We start from the raw sequence: 26,411 nt of genomic DNA on the forward strand, positions 1-26,411 counted from the left end.
CTGTGCATCCTTGATTCCTCAGCTCCTCACCCACCTGGTCCTCAGCTCCTATGCTAAACTCCTCTGTGATGGAAAGGGGATGGGGCTATTTCTTGTTTTTTGAGGGAGGATTTTATACGTATGCGCGTGCGTGTGTGTGTGTGTGTGCGTGTGTGTGTATATGTATATAGTTTAGGTATAATTTACGTGTGTGTATGTGTATTTGTATACAGTTTATAATTTATGTGCAGTAAAATTCATGCTTTTAAGGTTACATTTCTGTGAATTTTGACAAACGTAATATAGCCGTGTAACCACTACCACAATGAAGATATAGTATGTGTTGTGTCCATTACCATAGAAAGTTCCCTCAGGCTCGTTCATAGTCAGTCCTTTCTTCCTATCCTCTGTCACTGTCATCACTGATTAGATTTCTGTTCCTGTGATTTTGCCATTTCTAAAATGTTATATAAATGGAATCATGTATTATGTAGCTTTTTGAGTATGGCTTCTTTCACTTAGTGTAATTCTTTTGAGATTCATCCGGGCTATTTTAGGTATTAGTAATTCATTTCTTTTTACTGTTGAGTAGCTTCATTTCTCTTGGGTAAATACCTAAGGGTGGGATTGCTGGGTCAAGTAAGTGTATATTTAACTTTATGAGAAACTGTTTCCAAAAGTGGCTGAACCACTTTGGATTCCCATCAGCAGTGAACATATCTACATTCTTTCTACTCTTTGGTATTGTCAGTTCTTTTTTAAAAAAATGAGAGTCCTTCTGATAGGTATATAGTAGTATCTCTTCATGGCTTCAGTTTGTATTTTCCTAAATATTAATGATGTTTAGTAACTTGCATTTGCACATTTGTCTTCCATACCTCTTTGATGATGGGTCTGTTTAAATGTTATGCTAATTTTGTTTCAATTTAGTGGTTCATTTTCTTTTTTTCTCCCCCTTTGATTTAGAGTCTTACTTGGTCGCCCAGGCTGGAGTGCAGTAGCACGATCTGGGCTCCCTGCAACCTCTGTCACCTGGGTTCAAGTGATTCTCCTGCCTCAGCCTCCTGAGTAGCTGGGATTACAGACACATGCCACTGCGGATGACTAATTTTTTTTTTTTTTTTTTTTTAGATGGAGTCTCGCTCTGTCACCCAGGTTGGAGTGCAGTGGCAAGATCTCGGTTTACTGCAACCTCTGCCTCCCGGGTTCAAGTGATTCTCCTGCCTCAGCCTCTTGAGTAGCTGGGATTATAGGTGCCTGCCACCACACCTGGCTAATTTTTGTGTTTTTAGGAGAGATTGGGGGGCGGGGGGTGGTTACACCTTGTTGGCCAGGCTGGTCTTGAACTCTTGACCTCAGGTGTTCCACCCATCTTGGCCTCCCAACGTGCTGGGATTACAGGTGTGAGCCACTGCACCTGGCTGGGTGGTTCATTTTCTTACTGAGTTCATTTTGAAGGTCTTTATATATGTAGCAAATCCTTTTTTAGATACATATTTGGAAGTATTTTCATTCATTCTTTTATTACTTTTATATGTGTGGCTTATTTTGTATGTAAAAATGTTGGATTGAATTCTTGGGAGCTTTCCTTTTAGCCCTCATGCTCTGAATACACAAGGGAAATATTTGTGAAAGGGTGGATCTGGATGTTGAGGGAGGTGGAGATCTTGGAGGATCAGGTGGAATTGTCTCACCCCAGTGACTGGAGGTACTTGTTGAGAAAAGGAAGGAAGGACTGAGGGAAAAAATAAGGGGTGGTGGTGGTGGTCAGAGTTTTTGGTTGGAGGATTTGGTATAGTAAATTCAGGGGTGGGATAATGGCTACTAGAATTATCTAAAATAGAAAGATAAGGAGTCGGGGATTTATCATGAAATGTGTTAAAAGTTGAACCTAGATGAAATCAAACAGGGAGCTGAAAACAATGTTAGCAACCATGGTGTTCAGCCTTTTCATTTGATAGGTAGGAGAGAGCCTTAAGAGAGAGGATGCGATTTATTGAAGATTATATGGGTCATGAAGTGGCAGAGTTAGGACTTAAATTGAGATCTTTAAGAACAGTAGTGAAGGAGGAAAATACATTTGGGGGTGGAGGCAGGAGATGGAGGAAAAACTAGAATTCTAATGGCATATGTTTTTGTTATTCTTTATATCCTTCACATAATTTATAAATATTCTTCTTGTATCTACTCAATATTTAGTTAGGTGTGGAATGACAGCAGAATTAGTGATTGAACTGGTAATAGTTTGATCAGAAATCAAATTGGAATACATCTTGGGTCAAATAGGAAACACTAGATAATCAAGTGGAAACTCATTCTTGGCACAACATGAAAATTTGATTTTTTTTGTTTGTTTGTTCCTGAAATCAAAAGGGAAGAGATACTAAAGACAATAAAAGATCATAGATCTGAATTTTGCTGGTTACAATTAGCTATGAAAATACTAACTCCCGGGTCGGGCGCGATGGCTCACGCCTGTAATCCTAGCACTTTGGGAGGCCAAGGTGGGTGGATCACCTGAGGTCAGGAGTTCAAGACCAGCCTGGCCAACATGGTGAAACCCGATCTTAAAAAAAAAAAAAAAAAAGAAAGAAAAAGAAAATACTAACTCCCAAGGTTAGGATTTACTGGGATTAGAATTGCCTTTGAAAAGGAAATATCTAGAAAACGTGATAGTAATAGTTCATTGGATTCCTAGTCTAAATCAGGCACTGTGTTAGGCATTACGTTTTCTTTTTTTTTTTTTTGAGACGGAGTTTCACTCTTGTTACCCAGGCTGGAGTGCAATGGCGCAATCCCGGCTCACCGCAACCTCCGCCTCCTGGGTTCAAGCCATTCTCCTGCCTCAGCCTCCTGAGTAGCTGGGATTACAGGCACGTGCCACCATGCCCAGCTAATTTTTTTGTATCTTCAGTAGAGACGGGGTTTCACCATGTTGACCAGGATGGTCTCGATCTCTTGACCTCGTGATCCACCCGCCTCAGCCTCCCAAAGTGCTGGGATTACAGGCTTGAGCCACCGCGCCCGGCCTTTTTTTTTTTTTTTTTTTTTTTTTGGGCATTACGTTTTCTTAATCTTTACTTAACTTTGCAAAATACTTGGTGACATTGTGTTCCTATTTTATATATGCAGAAATTGGGATTCAGAGAAATTAAATGATATGCCTAGTTAAAGTGATTGAGCTGTGTTCAACCCTAGGATTGTGTGGTGTCAGAGCTTGTTCTCCTTTCATTTTAACAGTGCGAATTAAAGTGTTGTATATAGACTGATACTAGTTTGCAGTTTATTATCAATTCATACAACATAGGTGCTGAAATTGATTCTGTGTACTAAGAAACTTCTATAGCAGTTTGACAGAATACTTTTATGAATGTTAAATCTAATAATAAACGGGCTTGTATTTTATAATTCTTGTTTTTTAAAATTTCATTTTTCTAATAATTCATTTTACTGCACTTTACAAAAGTATGATTCCCTGATGGATTGGAAACTTAACAGACCAGGTTGCTTCTCACAGTTTGAGTTCTGTCTACTGTACTGCCTCTGTGCTGTCGAGAGACTCACATCAAGATGAAGTTTACTTTAGTATTTCTACTGAGTTTTGAATGGCTGGCGAGAGAGGGTCAGAGAAAGGGAAGAGGCAGTAGGGAAAAGATGAGGCTTCAGGGGAGGAATCTTTGAGAGGACTTTGCCCTTAAGTGGTAGCAGTAAGATGGGGGGGAGCGCAGGGGGATGCCCTGCCTCATTTGGTTGAAAGCAGTGTAGGATTATGGCGTCTTTCTGTAGAGCTCTAGCCTGTTTTTTTTATTAACACCTAGTGGCAATGCTGGCATTATAGAAGAGAACAAATGTAGGAATAGGAATTTACAAGAAATAAAGCAACTGGATGTAGGAGTTCAGAAAATCTAAAAATTCCTTTTTTCTCCTTAGAAATACCGACACACAAACACTCGCCTTGAAGTGTTTTCCCTTTAAGGAAAAGGCGGCAATTCTTTGGCAGGGCCAAGAGTTTTGATTGGCCCCTTCTACTGCTGTTTGCCACGAAGAATCCCGACCAGTCCAGTTTTATTTAGAGCTGGTTTGGGAGTCAGCCGAGCTGCTAAGTTCTCTGTACCTAATTTGAAGTGTATTAATGTTTCAGGAGTGGGCCAGATCTCTCATAGGCACCTCCTACGGTTCAGCTTTTCACGTCCCAGGAGGAAATGTGACCCTGCCGTTTCGGGAACCCCACCTCATATAGTCTTAGTTCTCTCTGAATGTGTCTGAAGTCTTGCCAGTGTAGAGAGGAGAAGTTTAACACACTGAAGAGAATACATTTTTAGGGAGCCTGCCCACTGTGGGGTTGGTCCCCTATGCCGTGGCCAAGGAAAATGAACCCACTCATCCTTGGGGTTACTTAGCATTTGAGATTAAGGCCTCAGCCCATATAGGAGTAATTTCCTCTTCTTCTGGATATGAAGTGGTAAAACAGGCCCTTTAAGAACTAGACCTTTTTTAGTTGAGGTGAAAACATTGATCACTTTGGCTCCAGTTGAGAGCAGATACTGTGTGTATGTACTTCGCAAAAACCTTATATGTGGTTCATAGCAATTCCTGCCATTCTGGTTGTGTCTGAGGGCTGACAACAGGCAGTTCTAATCTCAAACCTTTTACTTGCTGGACTGGTTCTTAATCCCTAGAACCCAGCCTAAGATCAAGAATTGGTTCCTAATTGCCATAGGTATAAAGGTGGCACTCCTATTGAGGAAATTTTCAGTGTTCCTGCTCTGGTGGTCGCCAGTGTGGCTTTGGGGGATGGTTTATGTAGGTCTGTCTCCCCTCTATGTATATAAACTTCTTGTTAAACAGTTACTCCTGTTAAGTTTAGACAGTTTATAGTGCCAGCCTTTAAATTTCATGGCAAAATATAATTTTCAGATTTATTAGAACAGTTTAACAGAAGGAAGAAAATAAGAGAAAGAGCTCTAAAAAGGTGTAGTCTGTAAAGGAAGGTTTATGGAGGAAGCATCAATTAGAGGACTCTCACTGTACTTTATAATTACCTCCGTCATTATTAAGTGTTGGACTAAAATTGTCTTTGAACATCTCTCTATGTTGCCTGTAGATTATAAACTTCTGTGGATAGGGCAGTTTCTATTCTTTTTTTTGTATTTGAATCTGGCCTTCTTGATCGATTTGGTCAATATTTATTGAGATCAATTAAAATAAGATGCTTTGAAACTGAGTACAAAGGACATGTTACATTAAGGTAGCTTATTAGTGAATTTGATTCTGTGGGTCTTGGTGCTGTACTTCTTTGGTCAGTCTACTGGGCCGAGATGGCTATGCTTGTATTTTTCTTAAGCATTTTAACGGCCTGTCTTGGTTATGATGTCTCTAAGCACTATGAGGACAAGGGAATATGGCTCATAGAAGAAGGTGCCAACTGACAGGCTCTGTCCATTCCCTCCACCCACACACACTCCTTTCTGTACAGCCTTTGGTGGGTAATAACATCTCTTTAAAGTGATGATTCCCAGGTGAAACTGGAGGCCAGTTTTGTGTGTGCTCCTGCGTTTTATTAGGTGTATGGGATTTGAGGAATTTGTGGTACTGAAAAGAATCTGCTTTACCCCATTTTACTGGTGAAAAACAGAGACCTAGGAAGGATAAATAATTTATTCCAAGCCATATGGCTAATTAGTGGCCATCAAGACTATTGTCCAGGTCTCCTGAGTCTTAATGCTAGACATTTACTACAGTACTGGGGAAGTCCCACCCTTTCTTTTTTTGAGAAAGCATCAGTAAAAATCAATTTCACAGAAATGAACATAGGCGATTTAACTTAGGATTGTGAATGGAAAGATATTTTTCCTTTTGAATGCTAGAACTGTGCTGGAGTTTCTTTTTTTCCTACTTTTTGCATGATTTAGAAGATAGAACAAATGCAAACAGTTTCCTAAAGGATATGCTTCATTTACATCTTTAAAAAAAGTAGGCCACTTTGAATTTCTAAAAATAGCATTTAAAAAACCCCTAAAAAGGGATTTCAGTTGCACAGAGACTATACTTTTTAGGGTGTTTCTCGGCTGTGCAGAAGATGCTAGCGCTCTGGATGCTTTATATTCTTATATGACTCGTCTTGTTAGCGGTGACCCCAGAAGGGGAGTTGAAATAATATGTTCCGAAGGGTGACTTGGAAGGAAGGGATGATTTGGAAGGCATGAGAAGGTTGCTGGCAGAAAAACTGAGCTAAGTGGTTTTAGAGGGTGGTTTTTTTTTTTTTTTTTTTAAAGGAAAAAAAAGAAAAAAGAAGAAGAATGGCTGCTAGGAGCTTGGTCCTAACTGATTCCAGATGGGCCTGCTACAGTACAAAGGTTTTCAGTGTATTTGGCATGGAACTGACCAAGAGGGCCCCCTCAGCACTTCCTGTGCAGCTCTGCAATTGTACTCACCTAATCAGAAACAGCCCTTACTGCTAGAGCTCAAGGGCAAACGTCTCCTGTTCTCTTTGTGCCTCATTCTGTGAACTGCTGCCTTTGCCTGTCCTGTTTACCTCCCTCTGCTAGTCTCTTTTCCTTTCTAATCTCTTCTACATTTGTTTTCAGGGAATGTTAAAAGGAGGGGAGATATGCAGATATAAACATAAACGTATGTGTATGTTTTTTGTGAGATGGGAGCAGAGAAGAGAGGGAGGAAGGAATGACCAAATTAAATGCAGATGCTGAATATTTAGGAAAGGAATTTTTTTTCTGGATCTGGGAGGCATTTGCTAGAAATGGGTATTGGGAACATGAGAATATGAATGAGACTTGAAAAAACAAGCCACTCTTTATTTTTCATTTTTTTTTGAATCCTGCATACTTGTCTGAATGGTTCAAAATAAAACATTGCATGGGGATGGTTTATTGACATTGTAAACTCAGTACCACTGGCTCTGTCTGGCTGTGTGCCGAAGGGTGATTTTGACAGTGAGTTTAAACTCGAAGTAGGAAGGTGTTTTGCACTCAGATCCCATGTAGTATTGTTGCCAAGGGAGCATACCTGGTGTACTCTGACATGGGCTTGAGTTTGGTCGGTTTCCCAGCTACTGCATGCAGTATATCAGGCACTCTGCACAGCTTAAAAGAGGATTTTTGGGGGGACACTTAGCTGCAGGCACTATGAATTGTTCTTTTGTGCCCTCTAGATTCCACCAGGGATAGATATTTTGTATATATATATATATATATATATGTACACACACACACACACACACACACACACACTCTTTCACTTAATTTTTTATTTTGCTTCTGTTTTGGCTGCCTTGTTAGACTGAGGGTATGTTTGGTATCGACTGTTAGTTTTTTGAATCTAGCTGATGATTACAGAAACTCTGCCATCCCAGGGGTCCATTTAGGTCTTTGCAATTTTATTCTAATCCACTTAGCTGTTGTATTGATGTTGTTGCATAAATATGAGCTTATTAGGATAGACTATGTAAAGATATACCATGTAGGCATAAAGCTCTTAGCAGCATTGCTTTGTTTTGACCTCTTGATACTTTTAGCGTCCCTTTTGTCTTTTTGTAAGCACCACGATCACATTTCTTCTTCTTCTTTTTTAAGATAGGGTCTCTCTCTGTTGCCCAGGCTAGAGTACAGGGGTACAATCACAGCTCGCTCTTGGGCTCAAGTGATCCTCCTACCTCAGTGTCCAAAGTAGCTGGGACTACAGGTACTTGCCAGCATGGCTGGCTAATTGAGGAGGGTTTTTTTTTTTTTTAAGGCTGAGTTTCGCTCTTGTTACCCAGGCTGGAGTGCAATGGCGCGATTTCGGCTCACCACAACCTCCGCCTCCTGGGTTCAGGCAATTCTCCTGCCTCAGCCTCCTGAGTAGCTGGGATTACAGGCACGTGCCACCATGCCCAGCTAGTTTTTTGTATTTTTAGTAGAGATGGGGTTTCACCATGTTGACCAGGATGGTCTCGATCTCTTGACCTCGTGATCCACCCACCTCGGCCTCCCAAAGTGCTGGGATTACAGGCTTGAGCCACCGTGCCTGGCTTTTTTTTTTTTTTTTTTTTTTTTAAGATGGTGTCTCAACTGTATTGCTCAGGCTGGTCTTGTGCTCTTGTGCTCCTGACCTCACGCAGTGCTCTTGCCTCGGCCTCCCATAGTGCTGAGATTTCAGGCGTGAGCCACCACGCCCAGCCACATTTTTTCTTGAGCTAAATGTAGAGTATGTCTTCTGATGAAAAATTTTAGTGCTGTTTCTAGGTAGTGGGGATGTCTGGGAGATAGAGTTTGGATGCTGAAATATTTGACTTTCTGGGATATTTTTGATGCTAGTAGGAATAATGTGTCAGAGTATTTGAAATTCGGATAGCATAAGACAAGTCACATGGTCACCCTTATTATGAGTGAATCTTAGTAACATATACTGCAGCCGATGGAGAATTACGTTCTCAATTCACCGATAGGATCTTTCTCACCATGATTTTTTAAAATCCCCCATTTGAATAGGTGTAAAGAAGAGAAGGCAGTTAAGATGTCCCTTGTTTTTCAAGTGACTCTTCTTTTTTTGAGACAGAGTTTCGCTCTTGTTACCCAGGCTGGAGTGCAATGGCGCGATCTCGGCTCACCGCAACCTCTGCCTCCTGGGTTCAGGCAATTCTCCTGCCTCAGCCTCCTGAGTAGCTGGGATTACAGGCACGCGCCACCATGCCCAGCTAATTTTTTGTATTTTTAGTAGAGACGGGGTTTCACCATGTTGACCAGGATGGTCTCGATCTCTCGACCTTGTGATCCACCCACCTCGGCCTCCCAAAGTGCTGGGATTACAGGCTTGAGCCACCGCACCCGGCTTCAAATGACTCTTATTTGCCTGGTACTAGACTCATCTCATTTAATTTATTAGAACTCTAGGATAAATGACCTCAAATCCATCGCAAGTGAGAAAACTGCACATGCCCAATGTCACACAGCTAGTTATTTATCAGAGAGACAAGTTCAACCCATTGTATTCTGGGTCTAAAGGTGATATTCTTCCACACTCTGAGTTATATGTAAGTCGCAAACTCTTCTCAGAAAGAAACTCCTTTCAAGGGTAATGTAGTGTTTAGAAAGATTTTTTAAAAAATCACTTTAAACTTATTTTATTATCACTTTAAACTTATTTTTATTGTCATCCTTGTCCCATTTTAGGCATACTGACTTCCTGCCTCTGATATATAAAAAGCTGATACGGAAGAGAGGAAGGAGGCAAACCATTTTGTCGTGTTCATAGAGACACCTCATGACTCTAAAAGCTGCTTTTTTTTGGAGACAAAGTCTCCATCTGTTGCCCAGGTTGGAATGCAGTGGCATGATCTTGGCTCACTGCAACCTCCACCTCCTAAGTTTAAGCGATTCTCGTGCCTCAGCCTCCCAAGTAGCTGAGACTACAGAGGTGTGAGTCACCATACTTGACTAATTTTTGTGTTTTTAGTAGAGGTGGGGTTTTACCATGTTGCCAGGCTGGTCTCAAACTCCTGACCTCAAGTGATCCACCTGCCTTGGCCTCCTAAAGTGCTAGGATTATGGGTGTGAGCCACTGTGCTCGGCCATAAAAGCTGCTTTTTTAAATTGAAATCTTTATTGAGGGTAATTGTAGATTCTTATGCAGTTGTACAAAAGCTACTTTTGAAATGGCAGAAAGGTAGAAGTTCTAAACTAGAGGCAGACTGGTACTTCTTACCTTCTAGGTCAGTGTGGAAGGAAAGTGTATGAGGGGCTCTTGAGACCCCACTTCACTTTGCAGCTCTCTGCTGTCTTTGGGGTGTGCACTTGTCAAGTACTGTTAAGTGCTGTGTGCAAGAGGCACCCATTTGCAGTACTGAATTCAGGCTGTACCGTGAAATCTTGCTGATTTGCTTGAACAGAGACAGTACTCAAAATGCAGAGATAGATCGCCAATGGAGACAGTAGTAGACCTTGGAGGAAAATTGTAGGAATTGATGGGGTGAATCAACAAGATGTCTTTAAGTTGGGATCACTCTGAAGACTCCTTACAAGGTTTCTTCTTTAACACTTATCATTTGTCACTAAATATTTATTTACTTACTTGGTATAATGTCTTTTTTCCCAATTTGACTAAGCGTCATGAAAGAAAGGACTATGGCTGTTTTCCACACTGTAGTCATGGTGCCTAGCTCTGTGGGACCATAGTAGGTATACATATTATAAAAATTTGTTGAATGAATGAATGCCTTGGGAAACTATGGTTCCTGTTGAATAATTTAATTCATAGGTTAAGCCTTTGCCTTTTTTTTTCATCAGAGGAGTGACTTTGAAAATTTCCTTATAAAACAGTTTTAATTCCGTAAGCTGCTTCTTGTTTACTACCTTAGCTCAAGATCTTCTCTTAAGCTCCCCAATAGATTCTTGCTTTATTTCAGAAAATGTGCTTAAGACCTAGAAGCCCAGTCTATGAAACATCTGGTTTACTTTGACCTCTAAAGTTAGCAGACTGCTTCTTTTCCCTCATGTTCTCTCTTTAAGAGAGGCACGTAATTCTATTTTGAAGCTTATTATGGAATAGAAAAATAAAAAAGGTTGATGACTCTGTTTACTTTAAAAACTTGTTGCTCATCTAAATTGGTTGAATGATTATTCTTTTCCTCAACTAACTCTTTCAGCTTTTTAATCCTGAATTGACCTTTCCTAAATCTATCTTTCATAAAAAGAAGCCATAAATATATTTGATCTCTAACTCACTGGAACTCTTTTTTAAGTTGAGCTTTTGGCTTTTTTTTTTTTTTTTCTTTTTTTTTGGTAACCTTTCTCTCTAAGACCAGGAAGAAAGTGCTAAGTAATGTGGACAAGAAAGTTGGAAACCGCTTAAGAAAAAGTTTAGGGTTGTGTGGGTGTGTGAAAGCATATGTGTATACATATACATGTTTTTCCCTCCTGCCCCACTGTTCTCTAGCTTGAATGACCTAGAATTTTTTTATTCTGGGAAAAATTGTATTATTTCTGAATTCAGGTGTTTCTTTTAAGTAGTTGGACTAGCAGATGCAGGACTTATAACTTCATTTTAAAGACCTTTCTTTTACTTTCAAGTGGTAAATGATGTGGGATTTACATGTATATATTCAGGAAACAGCAGTAATAAGAAAATGCCTTTGTCCTCCTGTTTCTTTGTTGAAGTTAAAATCAGCTTGGATAGCTGAGGATGGTGGAGGGTTATTATTTTTGGGCTCCAGTGTCAAAATTCTCAGTTTTATTTAAACATTCAACACAATTTGAGTGTCATGCTATTTAGCTAAAGTTAGTATTCACTTAGGTTAGGGAACATCTCTTATCATTTTCATCTCTGGTGTTGCCTAACACAGTTCTGGGTGCATACAAGGCACTTGATAAAAGCTTGATGAGTTTAATTTAATATAATCTTGCTTAATTCATAGATTGAGTTGTTTGACATATTAGGTGGAAGGAAACTTCATTGTGTATTTTTTTTTTTTTTTGGTAGGGTATTTTTTTTTTTTTCTTTTGAGACAGGGTCTTGCTCTGTTGCCTAGGCTAGAGTGCAGTGGCACAATTGCGGCTCACTGCAACCTCCATCTCCTGGGTTCAAGAGATTCTTGTACTTCAGTCTCCCAAGTAGCTGGGATTACAGGCACACGCCACAACGCCTGGCTAATTTTTATATTTTTAGAAGAGACAGGGTTTGACCAGGTTGGCCAGGCTGGTCTCGAATTCTTGGCTTCAAGTGATCTGCCTGCCTCGGCCTCCCAAAGTGCTGGGATTGCAGGTGTGAGCCACTGCACCTGGCCTCATGGTGCATTTTATATACACATATATGATGTGCCTGTAAATCTTAAAAATATACATTTTAAAATTATTTCTTAATTCTTCTGTAGAGACAGGATTTTACTTTGGTGCCCAGGCTGGTGGCTGGTCTTGAACTCCTGGACCTAAGTGATCCTCCTGTCTCAGCCTCCCAAAGCGCTAGGATTATAGGAAAGTACACATTTTAAATGCTACTTTATGAAAGTTTCTAGAAGAAAACAAAGGAGAATGGCCAGGCGCTGTGGCTCACACTGTAATCCCAGCACTTCGGGAGGCAGAGGCGGGTGGATTACAAGGTCAGGAGTTGAAGACCAGCCTGGCCAATATGGTGAAACCCCATCTCTAAAAATAAAAAGAAGAATAATAAAGGAAACATAGGAGAATGTCTTCATGATATTCTTTACTTGAACTGGGTATAAATACAGACTATAAAGGAGAAAAATGATAATTTGACTATGGTAAACTACAGAGTAGGAGAAGATATTTGTAGTATAGGAGTCTGACTAGTCTCTAGAACATCTAAATAACAACTACAAACCAATATATAAAAGAAGTTCTTTTAATGAATCTTTTGAACAACACTGTAGCAAAATAGGCGATATATTTGAATAGTTACTTCACAAAAGATGATCTCCAAATGTTCCAAAAAATTGTCAGCATTATTAATCATCAGGGTAAAGCAAATAACCACAATGAAATATTATTACACTACCTCCAGAATAAAATGAAAAAAGGCAGACATTACTGAGCATTAGTGAGGATGTTCAGCATCTAGAACCTTCATGTACTGCTAGTGGGAATGTATATTGGTACAACTTGGGAAAACTGACAGTTGGAAGTATATTCCAAAGCTCAACATAAGCGTACCCTATAACCAGCTGTTCCACTTCTAGGCATACCCAACCAAAATGTGTACATGTGTGCACTGAAAGACCTATGCAAGAATGTTAGCAGCATTTTTAGTAATAGCCCCAAGCTGGAAATAGGACAGAAGCCTTTCAATATTACTGAAATATTTTCCAATAAATTATAATATATTTATAAGATGGAATACACTCAACAGATGGATCAATTTTACAAATATAAGGTGGAGTGAAAGAAGCCAACAAAAAAGAGTGCATAATGTATGATTCCATTTATATAAAGTTCAAAACAGGCAGAGTGGATTTATGGTGTTAAATAAAGTTGCGGGCTGGTGAGTGACTTTGCAAAGGCACAGGATGGGCTGCTATAGTGCTGGTACTGTCTCATTTCTTGGCCTAGGTGTTACTTACATGGGGGGCCTGGGGATGAGGGTCACTTTGTGAAAATTCATTGAGTTATGCACTTGGGATTTTTGCCTATTTCTGTATATATGATCGCTTCAGTAGAAAGTTTACTTTCTTCTACTTGTGTTCTGTGATTGCTACAGCTGATAGCTTCCCCTCATACACATACTGATCCTTTTCCCGTTGAACTTTTAGGATGTGAGTGTGCACATACATTTTTGTGTTTATGTGTGGGGGTGTTATGTGGGGATGAAGGTGCTTTTTAAAGTTAATCTAAATTTGCTTGTGAAATATTCAACACACTGAGTTTCAAACAGCCACAGGAAAGGAAAATTGATGAGTAAGCTTCATTGACCACTTTTTAAACTAATTCTCTGAGAAGAATAAGGAAATTTTCATTCTACCTCACAGGGCAGCAAATTTGGATTTGCTTTGCAGACAAAAGAACCTCTTCATTGAGGTTCACAGCCACTAAAAGCTTCATTTTCAGAAGAATGTGCCTCCTTTTGGCCTTTATTCTTATCATGGAGACTATGAGGAGAACAGATTTCCATGTTAATAATTTTTCCCCCCTTTACTCTGTGGAAATCTAACTCAAAGTAAGGCATTTTAGGAAAACCTAAGGCATTGGGTTAGGTAGAAAATCTAAAAGATACTGCCTTGCCCTGTCTTAGCTGGTGCTAGCTCTCAATTCTCAACCTGGCTTTAGTAAAATTCTTGGAAGTTTAAGTTTGTTATGTTGGCTTATGACCATACCTTTGTAAATCTCTTGTTTTCCTTCCCTGGAATCCTCTTACTCTCCTCAATTACGTAAGTGAACTCCTGCTCATTCTCCATGGCATCTTCTAGAGGTAGCCTTTCCTTCTGTATACTGTCACCATACCTGTACATCTTTGCTACATTGAATATCACACATGGCTCTATTTATTTGTCCTTTGGTGCCAGCCTTTTGAAATTATCGACTAGTTTGTGGTAGGTATTGAGTAAGTATTGAAAGAAAGAATGGATGATTGGGCATATTATTTGAAAGACAATAACTATTTTCTAAAGAATAAAATCCAATGATAATATTTGACATTAGTAGATACATTTTTTTCCAGAAAAGTTGATTATTTGCCTTAATTTCAGAGTAAAACCAAGGGTGTATGTTTATAACAAGGTGTATGTTGTGGCCGTAGGAGGAGAGAGTGATACTAACTGGTTCACATGGGTATCAGACGTGTGTCCTTGGCCTCTTTAGCATGGTTCTCTAATCAGCTGATTTAATTTTAGTGGAATCCCTGGAGAATCTCTCGTTCTATATGTAAAATGTAGAAATCTTAAATCTGATGTATAGATCCTGACTGCATTAGGGTTTGTGGATTAAAGCCAACAAATGAGACTGTGTAGGTATTATGACATTATGACTGGGCCAATGTAGGCATTATGACAGTGATAATTTTTTTCATCTCAAATATTATGAAATTAATTCCAGAATGTTATCTGAAGTTTTGTCATTTCATTTCAGCATGTAATTTCTCAAGCCAATTTTAATTTAAAAAGATCTGAGTAGAATCATTTGCCGTTTGTCCAGAAGTTTAGAATAATAGGATTAAAATAATATATTAATAAGTATTGAGTGCCTACTTAGAGTTTAATACTGTTAGTAATACATATAACGGTGACTTTGACCTTGATGTCAGGTGTCCTATATTTTATTGATGGCATAAGAGAACACAGATCTAAAATGATTTCTAGATGTTTTTTCTAACCCTCACTGTCTGAAAATAGGAAACTAAGTGGAAAAATGCATAGGCTTTGGAATCCAAACAGATCTGGGTTAGAATCCTGGCTTTAAAAAAATAAAAACGAAGCCGGGCGCGGTGGCTCAAGCCTGTAATCCCAGCACTTTGGGAGGCCGAGGCGGGTGGATCACGAGGTCGAGAGATCGAGACCATCCTGGTCAACATGGTGAAACCCCGTCTCTACTAAAAATACAAAAAACTAGCTGGGCGTGGTGGCGCGTGCCTGTAATCCCAGCTACTTAGGAGGCTGAGGCAGGAGAATTGCCTGAGCCCGGGAGGCGGAGGTTGCGGTGAGCCGAGATCGTGCCATTGCACTCCAGCCTGGGAAACAAGAGCGAAACTCCGTCTCAAAAAAAAAAAAATAAATAAATAAAAATAAAAAAATAAAAACGAAATAATGAATTATATAACCATGGTCACCTTGACATCACTGGAACTCTGTTTCTGTGTGTTTGCAAAGTGGAATAAGAATGTATACCTGGCCGGGCGTGGTGGCTCAAGCCTGTAATCCCAGCACTTTGGGAGGCCGAGGCGGGTGGATCACGAGGTCAAGAGATCGAGACCATCCTGGTCAACATGGTGAAACCCCGTCTCTACTAATGGTGCAAAAAATTAGCTGAGCATGGTGCCGCTTGCCTGTAATCCCAGCTACTCCGGAGGCTGAGGCAGGAGAATTGCCTGAACCCAGGAGGCGGAGGTTGCGGTGAGCCGAGATCGTGCCATTGCACTCCAGCCTGGGTAACAAGAGCGAAACTCCGTCTCAAAAAAAAAGAATGTATACCTGGCTGGGCATGGTGACTCACACCTGTAATCCCAGCAGTGGGAGGCCGAGGCAGGCGAATTACCAGAGGTCAGGAGTTCCAAGACCAGCCTGACCAATATGGTGAAACCCCCATTTCTATTAAAAATACAAAAATTAGCCAAGTGTGGTGGCAGTCGCCTGTAATCCCAGCTTCTTGGTAGGCTGAGGCAGGAGAATTGCTTGAACCCTGGAGGTGGAGGTAACAGGGAGCCGAGATCGTACCACTGCACTCCAGCCTAGGCAACAGAGCAAGACTCCATTTCAAAAAACCAACCAACCAAACAAAACCCCTCAAAAACAAAAAAGAATGTATACCAGTTGGTGTTACTGTGTTTGAGAAATAGCGATGACACATATAAAATTCCTAGCACATAATAAGTGTTCTTAATGCACGTTTGAGTGAAGTAGATAAATGGAGCTTTGTTTTGCAACATTCCACTTAGTCTAGGCCATTGCTGATAGATTTCTTCATAATAAGTCAAGTTTAATAGTTGATTTGATGGGCAATCTCAGAAACTGCTTTAGTCTTTTCATTGTAGAATATGGTGACTGTTTTTAAGAGTGTTAAGGTCCTTTTAAATAGTGCTTATCATCCTTAGCCTGTTGAACCACGGTGTCCATAGGAATGCTTTTACACAGGAATGGCTTGTTAAGAGTCAACAAGGAGCGAAATAATAAAACAGGTATCTCAGAGATGGGCTAATCATATTGCCCCCTACCCTGCACTGCAATGTGAGTTTCAGTTGTTAGCATATACTGCATCATTTGCTGTTTTCCGCAGCAGTTGTAAAGCGTTTTCTAGATGCCTGTGTGTTAACCAGAGGCATCTGACTCTTTTAACGTCTCTTAATTGTTCTAAATTGTTTAAGTTTCTTTGGGGCAGATGACTGATATTATACTTAAATTCTCCTTTCATGTCTATTTTTTTTTTTTTTTTTTTTTTTTTTTTTTTTTTTTTTAGCTGGAGTATTGGTTCCCTGGAGTTGAGTCTCTGCCTTGCAAACTGAAAATATAATTTTCCTGGATATGTCTTATCTATTCCTTTTCTCCCTTTCTAATACAAGGCTCTGACCTGCTTGGAGCCCTTACTACTTGGTCACAATTGATGCTTTGTCCTTTGGAGTCATGTAGGACATAGTCACTGTGTTGATTCGGTGCTCAGCTATCATATATGGCTCTGAGAAGGAATTACTTCCCTACAGTGCAAAGTAGGCATCTGAGCCAGAGAGTGAAGTCCTGGTCCATATTGAGTCATCTTCAGGGAGAGTGAGGAGTAACAATTTCAAAATTAGAGTTTGGATTAAGCAAAGAAAATACTAGTCACAAATTGGCTGGTATATGAGGTGACTAGAGCTGGATTTTTACCAGAAATAGAAACCTTTGTAGGAAACCTTTGTAAGAACTGCCTGTGGGTCAAGAAGTTGTGCATATTTTATGGTGTATCTATGATTATGAAAGGATAATTTAATTTTCTAAAAGTTTATGTTCTTACTTTGGGGATTATTAACATATATTAATATCCACAGGAATTTTACTACTAATGATGCCATCTTACTCTTGATTCAGTCCCCTTTGGCACAGGGACCTAAACTAATTTACATTAATTTTGTCAGTAATTCTTATAATATCCCTGTGTGGGAGCTGCTTTTTTAGATGAGGTATGTGAGGATTTGTTTAAGTTTACATTGCAAGTCAGTCCCTTGGATGGAAAGTTGGACTCAGGATTTGTGCTTTCCAGGCTTAGTGGGTTTGATCACTGAAGGATGCAGTCTTTCTACCTAATTCCACTCCCCATTTATTCTTTCTATGATGGAGGAAATCATATCAAGCAGATAGCAGGAGAATTCTGTCTTTTAAGAGGTTAAAGACCTTTCTGCCTTTAGGCATGGAGTTCCAAGTCCTTGACTTAGAATGGAAGGAAAGAGCAGAACACTGTGATACTGTGATGTTCAGCTGAAATGGTCCAACTGTTTTTTTCTTTTTGCATAGTTTTTTATTTTCTGTTTAAAAATTATCCTTTGGGAGGAGGTGAATGTGAGAATTTTCTCTTTGCCAACCTTATATGTGAGGCAGGCAGCTTGGTTGTTGTTAATGCTCAGCAAATATCACTACTTGCTTTTGGGTTGGGGGCCAGAGAAGAGGAGGGGAAGCAGCCACTACTGGGTGGGGTTAAGGGGAGGGTACAATGTTGAAAGGAGGACATTTCTCTGTGTTTTCTTAGTCATAGGACTCTGAATCCCAAGTAGCTAAATTTAGCTCAGGTTCCTGTTGAAAGCATCATCTTTTTGGGGCGGGTGGTATGGGGAGAACGGAAAACCTTTTTGTGTATCCTGCTCCATGAAGCCAATAGGGAAGCAGGAGGAGGTGAGGTTGCCATGGAGATGGTAGCTGTGTGCAAGGGGAGAGCAGCAGGGTTTAGAATTCCAGGAAGGAAGAGAAAGTGATGTCATCAGATTCCATGGACCAGCCCAGGAACCCCTGTGAGGTTGGTGGGGAGTTGGGTGTGTGGGGGGTGGTGGAGTGGGAGTTTGTGCAGGGGAATTGTGGCTTCAGTAAGGTGTGGGGAGTCCAGTTCAAGCAGAGAGGTTGGTCGTGTGGGATTGTGCCGATCTGCATTAATGCCTGATTAAAAAAAAAAAAAAATCTGGAAATCATTCTGAATTTGCAGAATATTTTCTTTGTTGAAAAAAGACATTTATTTAACAAAAGAGCTCGTCTAGACGTAGAAATAATCTTTTTATAGTTGTATCCCTGCAGTATTTGTGTGTGCCTTTATCCCCCTTGTATGTGAGGGTATTTATGTGCATATTTTAGTATATACTTGCCTTTGTACAATACCTTTTATGGTGCTGCATGCAGTTAATGCTTCATTAATGCTTGCTTAGGGTATTTATTTTTATATGGACGGGTGTATATAAATAAAAAACACTTAAAAAATAATCTGAAAAGAAAAAGCAGTTGCTTTTTCAGCAGAAAGGAAAACTGCATGCTTCAAGACAGTTGTTCTGAACGTATGCATGTTTGTGCTGATAGTGAAGGGCAAATGTGTTTCTTTTGGTATGACTAAGAGGCTGCTTTTTTTAAAAAGCAAATATAACAGAACCTGTGCATCCAAATGAGTATTGCCCTTCAAAATAGTCACCTTGGCTGGTGATAAAACCATTGCGCAAAACATAAAGAACTCTCATTCAGAATCAGTTTCAGAGATCGGCTGTAGAGATGAGTGATGAGGAAAACATTTTCAATACCTAATACTGAGTTTTTTATTTAAAAAATAGCTACCTAGGTTTTTGAAAGACACTAGGTTTCTTTGAATTGGCTTTTCCTGATTTTGTGTTGTCAAAAAGTCAAACCTGTGCCCAAATGGTGAGCTTTTACCCCATTTAAAGATACTTAAAGTCATAGGTTTAGGCTCTGAAGGCATTTTCATTTTCAGATCAAGGGGTCTTGAAATACTTAGTTTAGCAATGGCAGTGTTTTGAATGATGGTAGCATCTGAGGAATAAGAACATAGCCTTCCTCGGGCGACATCTTCTGAGGTGACCCATTTGGATTTATTTGTTCAAGTGTGTCTGTTAAAATCAGTGATACTACCATTGGGTGATGTGGGAAGCAGCATTAGATGGTGTGTCTGAGGGCACAGACTCTTTGAAATTGGATTGATAAAGTCTGAACCCCTGTTCTGCAATTCACTAACTGACCTTGGACAAGTTAGTCTCTTGGTGCATGGGCTTCCTCATGTATAAAATGGGAATGATAATGCTATAAGTACCAACGTTACAGTATGGTTTGAGGATTAAGTAAGCTAATATGTAAAGCTCTTAGACATTTGGTGTATTCTCAGTCAGTGCTTGCTGTGGTTATTGTCATTGATAATTCTGTATTTCTTTGAATTACAGAATTCTGAGGTAGAATGTGCCTGAAGATAGTATAGTCTAAGAGTCTGTATTCTGTACAGTTGGCCCATCGTGTCTGTGGGGTCCACGTTCATGGATTCAGCCAATCATGGATTGAAAATAATTCAGAAAAAAAACAAAACAAAACAATGCAACATTAAAATAATACACATAAAAATATGAAATAACTGTTTACCTAGCATTTAACACTGTATTAGGTATTGTAAGTAATCTAGAGATGATTTAAAGTATCTGGGAGGATATGCATAGGTTATATGTAAATACTGTGCTATTATATATTAGGGACTGGAGCATCTGTGGATATTGGTGTCTGAGAGGGATCCTCAAAACAGTCCCCAGTGGACATTAAGGGATGACTATATTGAAGTCAACCTGGGTCTCATTCTAGACACCAAGAGGGAAATCTGTAGTTTTTAAATGATTCTCAGGTGATTCAGATGATCAGTCATGGTGAAACCCAGTCTCTACTAAAAATACAAAAATTACCTGGGTGTGGTGGCGGTCACCTGTAATCCCAGCTACTCTGGAGGCTGAGGCAGGAGAATCACTTGAATCTGGGAGGCAGAGGTTGCAGTCAGCTGAGATTTCGCCATTGCATTCTATCCAGCGTGGGCGACAAGAGTGAAACTCCATCTCAAAAAAAAGAAAAGAAAAAAAAAAAAAAGATTGGGAACCATTGAGTATAATCTGTTTAGAATAAGGCCCCAGCACTAGAAGCTTCATTTTCTGGGAAATGCAGAAATTCCAGACACCATAGACCTACTGAGTCAGAATTTACATTTTAACAGGATACCTAGTGACCTATCTGCATGCCAACATTTGAGAAGCACTGCTTTTCTTCTATGTATGGGAATAATTGGGTGATAACCACAGGTTAAAGATGAATTATCTCTCAGTTTTTCCCATTGCTGGAAGGGAAACAGTCTGGCTAAGCCAATGTGTAGATAATCATACACTTACCCTTTCTATTTTTTGGCCTAGGGATAAATGCTTTTCTGGACTAAACTGCTGCATAGCATGTAACGGAAAGAACAGTTATAATTATGGCTCTGGCTCTACTGTTTACTAGCCATTTGGCCTTGATCCAGTCATTTAGTCTCTCTGAGTCTCACGTTCCTCCCCTGATAATGGATATAATACCTAGAAATAGTATATATAAATTATCTAGCACAATGCCTGCATGTCTTAATAGCTTTTCTTTTCCCCTTGCCTTCAACCTTCCGTTAATAAATCTGTAGAGTAGTTCTAGTCCCTTAGACAGGGCCATCAATTGAGTCTCAGTACCATCCCATCTCTGTGGGTTCCTTGCCTCTTGCCCTTCTCTCCCAGCTATCTTAAGTATTTAATTGTACTTGCAGAAAACGAAGCTTTACAAAAAAAATTATAGTTTTCTCTACCTCTTTCTGCAAAATGCTTTTTACTTAATGGAGACTGTTACCTAAGAGGGCTAGAAGATGAAGAACTAAAGGAGTTGAATAATTGAATTGATACAGGAATCCAAGTATAATGAGATATGGTAGAGGCAGCTCTTTTATGGTCATTTGTTTAAAAAAATGAAGTTCCTGGTTTTTAAAGCTTGGCGTCAAGAAAAAAAAATTCTCAGTAGGTTTGAAGTTGTATGAAGTCTATTAGATTGGTTCTAAGCAAGAATTAACTTGGTAATTATCAGAAGATCACTGAATTGATGAGTAATGAGCATTATATCTTCTTTCTGATCAGGGAATTAATGTAATAAAAGGAAGTTCAAGGACTTGCTCTGAGGACAGTAGAAGTAGGTGGCAGAGAGTCTAGGTCAGAGAGTTGGCAGTTGTAGCCAGCAGGGCATTGGAAGCAACAGCAGCAGGAGGAAATAGAAGGGTCCAATTTTACTTAGTCCAATTTTACTCAGATCTTAATGGACTGAGGGATAGGCAGGATTGTGAACTCAAAGCCTATAATAAAAATTGTTATAATAATAGTTTTTCAGTTTTTCTCTACGGAGTAGGTACGCTTTTAGGTGCTTTGTATATATTATGCCTAAACTTAACATCCTTGCAAGCTATAGGCATGATCACATATATTTTATAGAAAATAAAATTGAGGCCCAGAAAGGTGAATAACTTGTCCTAAGTTGTTGTTCTAATAAACAGCAGAGGTGGTTTAACATCATGTTCAGTAGCAGTGTGAATGAAGAGACTGTCATAAAACTATATTGAAATAATACATATCAGTTAAAATCAAATTTATTTTGTTTATATTGACTTTTTTTGGGGCACAGTTGTTAATTTAGACTGTGATAGTCAACTCAGATAGCCTGTCTCAGAGGGACTTTTAGCCTATCTCAAAGGGACTTTTTTGAATATTGCACAGTGATCCTTTGAAATGTATTTCTTTTATACTCTGAGTCTAATTAATTAAGAGGTGCCTTTTGTTTTTTTTTAAATGCCAAAACTTGTGAATTCTTCAGTTTAGTGAAACACCAGTTTGAATTGAAATATCTCAACACAAACTAATTTGTTGGTGGTTATCAGTTGACATATTTAGTCATAATGAGTATACACATAATTGTGTCTGTTAGTCTGTTATTCTGTTCAGATCCAGATGTAGGTAATTATCAATGATTGCACAAAGTGAATTTTATATATTTAGATTTCTCAGTTATGGTTGGAACAACTCCAAATTAGAGGACTTGGGTTTCAGGCCTGTTTTTGTTGTTTACTACCTGTGAGACCTTGGACATGTCACTTAAACCTCAGTGAATCTGAACCGGAGTTTCCCTTATCAATCAAAAGAGAATAATGTTATCTACTTAACAGAATTGTGATGAGTAGGAGGATGTGCTTGACACCAATTTCTGCTTCTTACTTGCTCTGTAACCATGAGAAAGACATTTGAAACCTTGTGTTACGTTGGTTTTCCTATCTGTAAGATCAGTCTGTACTGTGTGAGTGTGGTTGCAAGGTAAAGAGAGTACAAGTAAAGTAGGTGAATTAGAATTAGATGATCTCTGTGGGTCCCCTCATAATCAACCTGTAGTCTTATATTTGTCAGAACTGCCTGTGTGTTGGTATGTGGTAAAGTGTTAAAACTAAGATACTGTTTATTTCTTTATTTCTTTCTCTTTTTTTGCCCTTTAATTTAGCCCACACAGCCAGATTGGAAAGACAAATATATTGTTTCTTATTATCATTCTTGTTCTTTAATAGGGCTACTGCATTAAGGAACAGGCACTGTGTGAGCCATGTTGCATGTATTACCTTAGTCCTTGTTAACGATCCTATGAGGTAGTGTTCTTATTTAAAAATTGAGGAATTTGAGGCTGAGAGATGAATTAGCTTTCTATGGTATGGCCGTAGAGCTAGTAGGTTACCAGAGACATAGATCAGTGTGATTCTAATGACTGTACTTTCCCCATACCTCACTATACATGCTGTTATGATAGGCCAAAACTAGGACATGGGCTTCTTATGCCACAAACTGCATTTATGGAAAGAATATAATGAGTTTAAGTAATTATATTCACCACCAAACACTTGCAGTTAAAGAAGGGGAGAAAGCCAGTTACACTTCAGAGTGTTCTTGCTGAAATAGTAAAAATCATTATTGATACAAATTCTCCATCCTCGATTATGGATCTTTTTAATAATCTCTGTGACAAAATGGGTAATACAAATAAAGCACTTCTGCTGTGTACTAAGTATGACAGTTATCTAAAGGAAAACTGCTTCTGTGATTGAGTTGCTAGCTGAACTTTTTTCATTGAAGTTTTTTCATGAGATGCCATTTTTACTTGAAAGAACAAACTGATAGACTATAGGATTCAGACATTTTATTAAAAATGAATGAAGTGGCCAGGCTCAGTGGCTCACACCTGTAATCTCAGCACTTTGGGAGGCCAAGGTGGGTGAATCACTGGAGTTCAGTTTGAGACCAGCCTGGCCAACATAGTGAAACCCTGTCTCTACTAAAATTACAAAAATTAGCTGGGCTTGGTGGCATGTACCTGCAGTCCCAGCTACCTGGGATGCTGAGGTGGGAGAATTGCTTGAACTCAGGAGGTGGAAGTTGCAGTGTGTTGAGATTATGTCACTGCACTCTAGCTTGGGCCGCAGAGCAATGCCCTGTGGGAAGGAAAAAAAGAGAATGAAGCAGGCCCATCATTTTAAGGAAAACTGATACTATTTGTTGCCAATGATAAAATTTGAGCTTTCAAGCAAAAGCTGGAGTTTTGGAAAACTTGTATCCTGGCCTATGAGCTTGATAGCTCTGGTCCTTAAAAGACTTTTCTGATGATATTGGTGATGATATTAGTGAATATGAATTTTTCAATGTTATATAATGAGATGTGACAACAGTTAGAAGATCTTTATCACTTAGTGAACTTGTATTTTATAAATGAATAATACGTAATGTTACAAAATCATGCATAGGCCAAAAAAATACATTCAAAGTACAAGACAGACCAATGAATTTTTATATTAATAGTATGGAAAAATTCATTGGTAAGATTTCACATGCCACATTGCAGCTAACCTTTGGTACAGTATTAAAGAAGAATATTTAGAGACAGGTGAAAAGACTATTAAAATTCTTTTGCCTTTTCAAGATACATGTCAGTGGAATGCCAAATTTCTTTCTTATACTTCAAAATAATACCGAAACAGACTGAATACAGAAGCAGGTATGAGAATCCAGCCATCTTCTGTTACAGGGGTCTCCGGCCCCCAGGCCACAGTCTGGTTACTGGCTTGTGACCTGTTAGGAACCAGGCTGCACAGCAGGAGGTAAGCAGCCAGCACTACTGCCTGAGCTCCATCTCCTATCAGATCAGTGGCGGCATTAGATTCTCATAAGAGCATGAACCCTATTGTGAACTGCACATGCAAGGATCTAGGTTGCCTGTTGCATCCAATGCCTGATTACTTGGCGTGGAACAGTTTAATCTTGAAACCATCTCCATCCTTGCCCCACCCCTGGAGGAAAAATGGTCTTCCATGAAACTAGTTCCTGTGCCAAAGAGATTGGGGATCACTGTTCTATTAAGTTGGATGTTAAAAATGTTTGTAGAAATGTAAAATAATGACACACTTCTCACTAGTTTAGTTTGCAAACTAAACCATTTTCATAAAATATTTTCTAAGTTAACCTAATGGTTTATTATTGGTACTTTTTTTTTTTTTGAGACAGAGTTTCACTCTTGTTACCCAGGCTGGAGTGCAATGGCGTGATCTCGGCTCACCGCAACCTTCGCCTCCTGGGTTCAGGCAATTCTCCTGCCTCAGCCTCCTGAGTAGCTGGGATTACAGGCACACGCCACCATGCCCAGCTAGTTTTTTGTATTTTTAGTAGAGACGGGGTTTCACCATGTTGACCAGGATGGTCTCGATCTCTCGACCTCGTGATCCACCCGCCTCGGCCTCCCAAAGTGCTGGGATTACAGGCTTGAGCCACCGCGCCCGGCCTATTATTGGTACTTTTAAATGAATGAACATATGTTTGAAATTACTCAGTTTTAGTTTCTAATAGGCAAATCTCAGTAGTTATAACCCACATAAACAAAAGCTCTTTGGAATCTCGTAATTTTTAGAAGTGTTAAGGTATTCTGAAATCAAAACAGTTTGAGAATTGCAGCTCTAATTCTCTATCCTTTTTTTTCAGTAGTGATTGAAATCTCTTAAATTTGTTCTTTTTTTTTTAGACGGAGTTTCGCTCTTGTTACCCAGACTAGAGTGCAATGGCGTGATCCTGGCTCACCACAACCTCCGCCTCCTGGGTTCAGGCAATTCTCCTGCCTCAGCCTCCTGAGTAGCTGGGATTACAGGCACGCGCCACCATGCCCAGCTAATTTTTTGTATTTTTAGTAGAGATGGGATTTCACCATGTTGACCAGGATGGTCTCGATCTCTTGACCTCGTGATCCACTTGCCTCGGGCTCCCAAAGTACTGGAATTACAGGCGTGAGCCACTGCGCCCGGCTAAATTGGTTCTATAAGTCATGAATGGATCTTGAGTCACAGTTTGAAAAAGAGTGGGCTAGAGTTAGAGGATTGCATTGTGAAGGGAGGTGGGATTTTGCTGAATTTTGCTTAAGTTGATAATGCGAGAATGTGCCAACGTATGAAGTCAGTTCAGTAAAGTTTCTATCTGGAAATCAGCTATTTGTGGTCATCCTCCAAACCCCATGAAAATCTTACCTACTGTGAGTTCTCCTCTTTGTAATTTCTTCATGCCTTTCTCACATGATTATCAACCATGTACACTTTTTCTCTCTGGGCCTTATATTTACATTTTATTACATGGTTCATATTGTATTTGTTTACATATCTTTCTCCCCTACTAGACGGTGAGTTCTTTGAGAAAAGAATCTCTTATTTTTCTTTGCATTTCTACCAAGTTCCAGACACATAAACGTCCCTGAGTAAATGGTTGCTGAAGGAATAAATGAGAAGAAAAAGAGAATAACCAAGTGAGGCAAGGCTTGGGATATTCCGAACCTAATCATGTAAGCAACAGAGAGCCATTAGTATGGGAGTGATAGGAGTGGTGTTTTAGGTAGTTAACCCCTGGCCTAATAAGAAAGCTGGGCAGGGGTGGATGGCGGCCAGCTCTTAGGTGGACCAGCCGAGACTGTTGTTGCAGTAATTTAAGCTTGAGGTGATCCAGGACTCTATTAAGATGAGTGCTTTTGCCATAGATAATAAGGCATACATCCTGAATCCTGAGGAGTATTTAAAAAAACAGAAACAATATCATTCATACTGTCTGACATTTGTTGTGTACCTATGCTGAATTCTGTGTTAAGGGCTTTGTGTATATTGTTTCATTTAATCTTCATAGCATCTCTGAAGGTAGGTATTGTTATCTCAATTTTTTAATAATTAAGTAAAAAT

The 26,411-nt window shown here is 39.5% G+C and overlaps 1 protein-coding gene across 28 annotated transcripts in view; it reads left to right on the plus strand.

Annotated features, from left to right (window-relative positions):
- Positions 1 to 26,411, plus strand: part of RBFOX2 (RNA binding fox-1 homolog 2) — a 284,620-nt gene that overhangs the window by 49,740 nt on the left and 208,469 nt on the right. For 2 of the 28 annotated variants that reach the window (XM_010343526.3, XM_039463135.2), the window contains exon 1: positions 17,869 to 18,110. The exons of 23 other annotated variants lie outside the window; for them this stretch is intronic. In XM_010343526.3, the coding sequence (XP_010341828.1) occupies positions 18,069 to 18,110 (42 nt within the window). In that variant the 5' untranslated portion in view covers positions 17,869 to 18,068. Of the gene's footprint in view, positions 1 to 17,846; positions 18,111 to 24,938; positions 25,721 to 26,411 lie in introns of those variants that run through there. 3 more of the 28 variants (XM_074390859.1, XM_010343518.3, XM_074390861.1) reach the window with 3 other exon arrangements.

This window comes from Saimiri boliviensis, chromosome 21, assembly GCF_048565385.1.
Source record: "Saimiri boliviensis isolate mSaiBol1 chromosome 21, mSaiBol1.pri, whole genome shotgun sequence".
Taxonomy (NCBI): domain Eukaryota; kingdom Metazoa; phylum Chordata; class Mammalia; order Primates; family Cebidae; genus Saimiri; species Saimiri boliviensis.